At 38.4% G+C, this 9,080-nt stretch overlaps 1 protein-coding gene across 1 annotated transcript in view; it reads right to left on the bottom strand.

Moving 5' to 3' along the window:
* The window catches only part of LOC114272561 (glutathione synthetase, chloroplastic), a 14,622-nt gene extending 8,924 nt beyond the window's left edge, over positions 1-5,698 (bottom strand). Inside the window, exons 1-4 of the mRNA XM_028214284.2 lie at positions 5,122-5,698; positions 4,648-4,817; positions 4,030-4,105; positions 3,591-3,721 (exon numbers count right to left, since the gene is read on the bottom strand). Coding sequence (XP_028070085.2) covers positions 3,591-3,721; positions 4,030-4,105; positions 4,648-4,817; positions 5,122-5,511 — 767 coding nt within the window. The 5' untranslated portion in view covers positions 5,512-5,698. The remainder of the gene's footprint in view (positions 1-3,590; positions 3,722-4,029; positions 4,106-4,647; positions 4,818-5,121) is intronic.
* Between the last annotated feature and the right edge of the window lie 3,382 nt (positions 5,699-9,080).

The raw sequence follows: 9,080 nt of genomic DNA, 5'->3' as shown, positions 1-9,080 counted from the left end.
ATATTGATGTGTTATATTACAAATCAGAGTGGCTCATTATATAGGAGAGGGTTTGGGTAGTAGGTGAGGAGTAGGTAAGGGTAAATTGGTGGTAGGTGTAGTAGGTGTGGTAGTAGGTGGTGGTAGGTGTAGGTAAATTCTAACAGCCCCCCGCAAACTCAAGGAGGATAGAAACTAACCAACTTGAGTTTGAAGAGAGGAACAAAACAAGAAAATACATAAAAATAAAAAAGGATAGGAGACACTGTATGGTCGTGTCAGACCATTGGTGAAGACACTGAATGGTGGTGTCATAACGTTGTAGAGGACACTGTATGGGGGTGTCATAACCATGTAGAGGACACTGTATGGTGGTGTCATAACGGTGTAGAGGACACTGGATGGCGGTGTCAGACCGATGTAGAAGACAGTTTATGGGGTCATGTCGGACCGTTGTAGAAGACAGTTTATGGGGTCATGTCGGACCGTTGTAGAAGACAGTTTATGGGGTCATGTCGGACCGTTGTAGAAACTAACCGGAATCTATGTCGGGACAGTTTACAGAGTCTTGTCGGACCCTTGTAAAAGCTAACCGGAATCAACGTCGGGACAGTTTACAGAGTCTTGTCGGACCCAGAAAGGAGCTAACCGGAATCAATGTCGGGACAGTTTACAGAGTCTTGTCGGACCCCTTAAAAAATCGCATCCTCAAAAAGGTGCGCCCAATTTTCAAAAGGCGTGCCATCAAAAAGCGTGCCCAATCCATAAAAAGGCGTGCCATCAAAAGGCGTGCCCAATTCATCAAAAGGTGTGCCGGACATGATGGCGAGGCACGTGGGCGCCTTGGCTTGCGTGCCCGTTTGTCGGCTGGTGGTAAGAGGCGCGCGATGCGCGTGGCTGCCTCGGCTATAAGACAGAGGCTGAGGCTGAGGCAAAAAACCTGCGAGAGAAATTCTGAGAGAGATTGTGGAGAGAGATTCTGTAACACTCTGTTGTCTGATAGAGAGTTCTGAGAGAGATACTGTGTAACACTCTGGTGCCTAGAAAATGGCTTCATCGTCTTCCCGCGGGCTGCTCACCCTCTTTCCCGACCTCAACGAGTCAACGAGAGAGAGAACTGGTACGGTGGCACTGGAAACTCAACCAAGCGCCCCGGAGTTTGCTCCGTTGAACTTTCCGATGCGGGCTGTGGAGCAAAGAATGGCAGGGCAGTCAGATGTTGAAGCCAATCAATATACACTGAAGGCATGTGTGGAAAGCATGACGGCGGTCACAAATTTGTCGAACCGGCTGCAGAGTAGGACAAATGAGGTGCAGCATTTAAACTCCCAGCTGGCTCTGCTCCAACGCATGTATATGGATGCGCGAGCAGAGATAAGCGTGCTAAGGGCAGAAAACAAGGAGCTGAAGCGGAAGGCCACCGTGATGTTCCGATTTGGAGGGCCGCCATATGCTGCAGTGGAGGAGTACGGGAGAGTAAACGTGCTCGGTGGACAAGGAAACACGGAGGCAACACCGTCAAGGGCCGCTCAGGACGGAGGCAAGAAGAAGAGACCGGCGGCAGAGTAGAGAAGAAAATCCTGCCTGTGGATGTGGTTGTTTTGTTTGTTGTTGTTTTTGGGTTTTTTTTTTTTTTTTTTTTTTGGTGTAAAATTGTGATCGGGGTTGATCCCTTGATATGAATAAAATGAGTGTGGTGTGCAGTTGTGTTTGTTGGTTGTTGTTTTGTTTTTTTTTTTTTTGTTTTTTTGTTGTTGGTGAAATATATATATAGATATATATAGGAAAAACGAAAATGATAAATACGGAGATAAGAAAAAGAAAAATTTGTCAAAAGGCTGAGGGAAAAAAAAAAAGCAAAAGAAAGAAAAAAAAAGAGGAAAATTCAAACAGCAAGACAAGTTGATGGAAACTGGTGGGAAGAAAAAGGGAAAAGAGATGATGGGTAGGTAATAAAATAAAATATAGAAGCAGTGGGTTAGTGGAAGAAAAGGTTAAAATAAATGGATAGAAATATTAAAAGAAAGGTGAATGTGCGTGAGGAGAGAGAGACACACATGGGTTAGACAGATAAAGAGAATAAAAAAATAAATAAAAGAAATAGATAAAAAAGAAGACCCATGTGCCTTCATTGTCACCAGCTCGGTAGAAGACCCATGTGCAATATTATATAAAAAAACAGATTTATATATATAGATATAAATGAAAGAAAGAAAAGAAAGTTGAGGGGGTGGATTAAAAAAAGGATAGTGGGGTGGAAAGTGTAAAGTGAGAGACGAATGTCGATGCAAGTGTGGCGGACTCGTCGCAAAAAACAACACAGCAGTGGCTGTCCCTCGGGAGCGGGAAAGCAGAGGGTCCTGTGGTGGATGGTGATGCTGTGGGGACTCTCAAAGTTCGAGCAGACCATATGGTGATGCTTGCTAAGGCACTTGCATATGAAGACTTTGACAAAGTGGATCGCGGTCAAGTCCCTAAAATGCGTTATGCGGGAATGCTTGAGGATGACGGGGAGTTGAAGCTGCCAAGCAAGTACCTTGTTGCGCCCCCAGAGATAGAGAGGACGTCTGGTGAAAATGTGGTCCAGAATGGCGTGTCTGTCCAGAATGGCGTGTCTACGTGTGCTTGCAGGGAGAAGGGGATATTGACGCCACTGTTGTGGCTTGCAAGGCTGCTGATGAGGCTGGGAAGATGATCCTTTATGGATGAGTTGGGAGCGCGGCAGGGCTTGGTGGATCGCCATGGACGCGCCACCGGGAAAGGAGCAGCGGCAGTGGTGGCAAGTTTCCAGCTGATGATGTTTCTCGCGGGAAGGATCAGGAAGAAAAGGATGAGGAAAGTGATGCTGAGGACCTGCCTGAGGGAGATGAGGACAGTCAGCAGCTGGTTTGGACATGTGGTGGTGAAGAAGAGTAAAGGTATGTGTAAACAATTTTAGCGGACTAGGTTGAGGTCCGGCGGACGGCTAAGGTGAGGTTGCCGCCCGCCGGTGAAGCGCGAATACTAGGTTCTAAACCTGCTCTGATACCATGTAAAAATATATGTATTGATGATTGATTTATTGATTGATATATATTGATGTGTTATATTACAAATCAGAGTGGCTCATTATATAGGAGAGGGTTTGGGTAGTAGGTGAGGAGTAGGTAAGGGTAAATTGGTGGTAGGTGTAGTAGGTGTGGTAGTAGGTGGTGGTAGGTGTAGGTAAATTCTAACAATATTTTCTATCTCTCCACAAGATTGGAGACTCGTGATAGATGCCATTCATTATGAAAATTACTATTAGCACACAATTTTTAACCAGTACATTACACCAAAGGCCTTCATAAAATTCCAGTCAAACCCCTTTATGGCACACCAACAAATCATTTATCACGGTTCATGAAACAAGGATCTTGTCCTAATACCCTTTGAAGTTGTGACCCCCTAACGAACAACTCCAATATGCCTACTTTATTGGAAAGTTTGAACCTAATGTAAATATGATAGCGATCCCTTAATGCATGATTTATTGATAACACTAGAGAATAAGAGAAACAAGTTTACCAAACAGAACAACAATAACTATTGAAGAAAGAAAATATTACAAAGCTGATAAATATTTAATTAACCTGTGAAGCTCACTGACAAGACAACTGAGGCCAGGAAATGAACTTGAAATTGTGTTGAGCTCTATCTGGAGAAGTAACTTAGTCTGTTCGTCAAGCATATAATCAGAGCGATGTAAACCCAAGCGTATTTCCTAGTCAGTGATTAAAAAACAAAAAATTAGTCTCTTCTCCCCATTAAAAATTTGATCCATTTCCGCTTATGATAGCCCCTAAAAAAATTCGCTAAATGAGGTGAACAGACTAAGTTGCTGTCCAGAAACTATACAGTGTTACCAATACCATTACATTGTATTTTATGGCATTCAAAAAGAGCTTATTTGTATGCATCATTAACAAAGTATAATGAGGTTATTCCGCAAATAGAAGAATTAGTAGGCGTCACTAACATAGTTCAATGCTATGAAAATCAAAATTTACTGGCTCTTCAATATACACTTACCTCTTTCTTGCCACTTTCTAGCATCTTGGAATGAATATCCAAGAGTCTGGAGGTAAAAGTATCTGCTTTCTTTGTTCTAAGATGTAAAAAAAGAGAAGAATAATTTCAGATCACATTAGTACCAGATCTTACAAAAGCAAGAGGGAAACTACATTAAACTAATTAAATGCCAAAACTAAACCAAACCAAATTACATCTTGTGTCCCACTCAAGTAGAGTAGGCTACATGAATCCTTTTTCATATATTCATATTAGGATTCATGTTCATAAAGATTTGACAGGGAATTTTACGTGTTGGCTGTCAAGCTACCTAACACATAACCCTCCTCCTTACCTGGATTTGTGAGCGGCTGTGTAAAAAGCTAAACGCTAAGCACAACATAGACGGAGTATTGTAAAAAGTATGGAAAACGTTTTTTGGTAGGTAAACTAGTATGGAAAACCATAGGAGGATGATTATGACAATGAAAGAACAACTTTGAGGTAAATACTTCATCCTAGCTCCATAGCAATGTCCACTTTCATTGCAATTTCCAGATAATAGCACACACGGGCAAGCAGGCACGCACGCGCACACACACACACACATATGTGGAGAGACAGAGAGTAAGAGTGAACCTTGAGAGTGATTCCTGTAAAAAATTTGCATCCAAGCTCACACGATCAACAAGCTCATTGAAAATGGGGGCCAACTCACATGCTTGTCTCCATTGCCTTTCGGGGAATGACATGGGCAATAAGGCAAATGGGGCATGAACCATTCCCACACCAGGCACTGTTCCAGATCTCTGCAAGTTAAATCACTTAAAAATCACCCACAAGTAAAACTGTACGCATGTATGTATGTATATTCTTCACATCATTCTTGCCCTTTTCTATGTGCCCAGTGTCATTATCAACTCAAAGACAAAGAAGAGAGAGACATTTAAATTCATGTCAAGCCAACCTGGCAACAATTCTGAAGAAACTTGCTGAAAATTAAACTAAAATCAGGACCAAAAAAGAGAGAAAACTCGAATCAAAAGAACATCTTTTTCAATACTCAAGCCGTAAAGATTAAAACATGGTTCATGTCATATAATGCGTACTGACCTGTACATTTTTGTCTCCAACAACAAGCCCATGAAGCGAACTCCAAACCAGAGAATCATAGACCAATCTCTGAATCAATTCCGGGTCCAAACTGTGAAGATCAGAGATGGGTTTTGTAGAATTGTGGTATTGGGTTTTGATTTCTTCAACTCTGCCAGACTGGATAGGCAAAAAGAGTGGTGAAGATGAGGGTTGGGCAGTCATGGTGGTGTAGGTGGGTTTTTGATAATGGAATTTAGAAGTGGGGGGATTGAGGGATGAGTTCGGGGTTGATTTGTGAGAAGAAAGAAGGGTGGTGGTGGTGGTGGTGGCGGCGGCGGCAAAGCAACTTATATGGGGAGAGGGGAGAGAGAGGGAGAGAGAACAAGATGATGAATAGCCAACACCCATTTTTTGACCCTTTTATTATTTTGTCTCTCTCTCTCTCTCTGTGTAAACAAATGATCAAACAAACAAAGTACTAGGACGGAAGGAAAAAAGCCACTCACCAACCCCAAAAAGAAAGGAGGAAGGAACTATGCAAAAAGAGAATTCCGATTTGATTTGCTCTTTCTTTCTTTCTTATGTTCTGATTTATGACGAATTTTGGTCCCGCCTTTCCATAGTTTTTTTTTTTTAAGTGGTGATATATGTATTAATTAATGTATTAATATTAATTATGATATTATTATTAATTTTATTTATTATATAAATTATAAATATTAAAAAAATTTAAATTATGTCACATCATTCATTGATACACTAATTAGTATCTATAATATTATTATTTTTTTTTTTATCAAAAATTTCTAAGGTCGAGCACATTTATGATCTGACTCTACAAGTTAATCTAGAAAGGATATCAAGGAACCCATGCTTCACCCTCTAATTTTTGGCTCTGTTTAGTAGGGTTTATTTATAATTTATTTTAATTTTTATCTTAATTTAAGCTATTGTGATGTATTTGGTTCAGCTTAACAATACAGCTTATACCTTTTTATAAGTCAAAAATTAACTTATTCTTTGAATGGAAGAGGAGAAACTTTATTTATAAGTGAAAAATTAACTTATATTCACAGTTATAAACTATAAATTATTAACATATAAGTTATAATTATTTTTCTATAATTTTATTAAACGGGCCTTAGTCAAGAATTATAAGAAGATGGGAATAAATTTCAAATCCGTGACTTTTGATCACGCAGACCGTTTATGTTGCCAACTCATCTAACTTCTAGTTAACCTTTCCATGTTATCAGAAGGACTTTTCCATTCTTTTTTATTCTTTAAATTTCTCTTATTTTAATCCCAGTCCAAGTGTAGGAAAATTCTAATATAGTTATGATTTTTTTTTTAATTATGATTAATTTTTTAAATTATAATATTATTTTAATTATAATTTATGAAATTTTTTAATTATGTCTCATGTTATATTTAATTAGAATTTTTTTTAATTATAATTTAAAAAATATAAAATTATGTTTTTTTTAAAAAAAAAAATTATGAAATATATAAGGTACCGTAAGTGTATCATAATATTTCCCATACGTTTACTCGTTTTGATAAATTCATGTCTAGGAAACGCCAAATAAGGTGGTTTCATTTGTCTTATAGTATAGTTGGTCTAACAGGCAAACATCTATCTATCTATCTATATTATTATAAAGTGAACACTTTTATGGTGTCCTAAAACCTTTATTTCTTATACTGTCACGTGTCTATTTTTTTTATTAAAAATAAAAAAAAAATTATGTAGATGAGAGGAGGAGACTTGAACCTTAGACTTACATCAAATGAATAAGACTTTACCACTTAACTAGCACACAATGTATAATAAATATTTTATTTTATTTTTATTTATTTGAATTGTACACGCATCGCATGTGGCAACCACTAGTATATATATAGAGAGAGATTTTTTTTAGGGTCCTTTGTATTAAAATTTTATAATATAAAGGACATTTAATATTTTTATAATGTCTAAAGTCCTTCAACATGGATCCAGAGAAAATTCGATCAAGAGAATTTCTTTGCCTTTTCCAGAGAAATTCTTTACCCAAAGAAATTCTAAACCAGATAAATTGATGCTATTATGACCAATTAAAGAAACGCAATCCAGTAACATTATTACTCAATCAATAAGAAACTCTAATAACCAAAAACCCATCATCCAATAAACACTAACCTAAACGACTCTAACAAGAAAAAACCAACACTTGGGAGGGTTCAAACACAATTGACAGCCAATTAAGAAATCAATCCAATCAAAGCAACAAATAAAGGAATTAGAGTTTTCTCTGGATTTCACAGAGAAATTATCTCCAAACGAGAGAATTTTCTCTAATTTGATAAAGGAATTTCTCTGATTTGAAGTCTAGAGAAAGAATTCTTGAAACTAGACTTTACAGAGAAATTATCTCCAAACGAGAGAATTTTCTCTAATTTGATAAAGGAATTTCTCTGATTTGAAGTCTAGAGAAAGAATTCTTGAAACTAGACTTTACAGAGAAATTATCTCCAAACCAGATAATTTTCTCTAGTTTGATTCCAAAGTAATTCTCTCTGATTTAACAATTTTGAAACTAGACTTTACAAATACAAAGCAATTCACTGTGCTCCATTTAAAAAAGCAAATTTCTCTGGTCCAAACTAGAGAAATTCAATCCAAACACATTTATAGTATTGTAGACGTCCCTGAACGTCCCAGGGGAAAATCCCCCCGGTTTTGTTCATTGGGCTCACTATAGTTTAGGACTCAATGTCACGGTCCTGTATCTAATCTCGCAGAGTGCAATGCAAGACCGATGAAATCATCAAAGAGTCCAAATTCGGCAAATCGTTTTTGAAAACAGATTTTTTGAAAGAAGTGCCAAACATGGACTGCTTTGCTAGATACAGAGTCGCCACCTAAATATTTTATTTTGAGAAATTTAGGAAACCCTGACTCGTTGCCTAAGGCCACGTGTCCGTCATCACTAAAGTTACCTCGGCTCGGGAACTTGGGTACGATTGGAGAAGGTCACTTCGTGAGCACCCCCGCTCACCCGATCAAAGATCGGCCTCTACTAATCATGATATCTAGTTTTGAAAACATTATGCGTTCTTATTCTAGTTATTAGCCTAGATTTACTATGTGATGCGCACAGCATACAAGTATAGACTGGATCGCCTGAATCGAAACGAAACATCTCATGTTTGTTTTTTTAAAGCGGTTTGCTACTCGCAAGTAGGTTAAATGTAGATTTGCCACCCTCAGGCGGGCTTAGAAAACAAGATGATTTGCCACTATCTAGTGGGCTTGAAACTCACAATTAATGAATTGTTCCAATCCAAATAACACAACCTTCACCCACAGGCATTCAGGCAGTTATATCACATAAGCAGTTAGCCTCATGGCAATCATGCTATCATGGCAGTCACTCACACACATGCAAGGATGCTAAAGCATAAACACTTACCGAGTACTCCAAGCCAAAACAGAAACTGATTAGAAATCATGTATGATCCTAACTATACAGAAATGCCTAATGCAACACATGCAAAATGCAACTAAGATAGGCTCGGCTATTCTAAGATGACATATGAAATGCTACAGCTAACACGTATTCAACTTGGAATTGAAATACAAATGCAGTTAGTATGATGCGCCAAGCCCGGTGCATGCAAGACAGATGAATGAATACAGACATGCTATCATACTGTATGCTAATTGAAACATGCCCTAATCTAACCATCATAAGCTGGTAAATAAAAGGGAGAAAGACGTGAGGTTGGAAGACATACATCACACACACACACACTTATTACAATTGTGCCCTCGCTCGGAGGGTCCGAAAGAATAATACAGCCCGAATAAATACAAAATCCTAATTAATTAACAAATTAATCTAGGAAAGCAGGTAAATTAGCACGCAAATCTATGGACCCTCAAGAACAGGCAAAACCGCCTGGGCCAGAAGTCTCAAACGACACAATTACTT

Source organism: Camellia sinensis, chromosome 2 (genome assembly GCF_055761805.1).
Source record: "Camellia sinensis isolate YWXY chromosome 2, ASM5576180v1, whole genome shotgun sequence".
NCBI classification, from domain to species: Eukaryota; Viridiplantae; Streptophyta; class Magnoliopsida; order Ericales; family Theaceae; genus Camellia; species Camellia sinensis.
The sequence above is the reverse complement of the archived record's forward strand: the minus strand, read 5'-3'. Positions and strand labels throughout refer to the sequence as shown.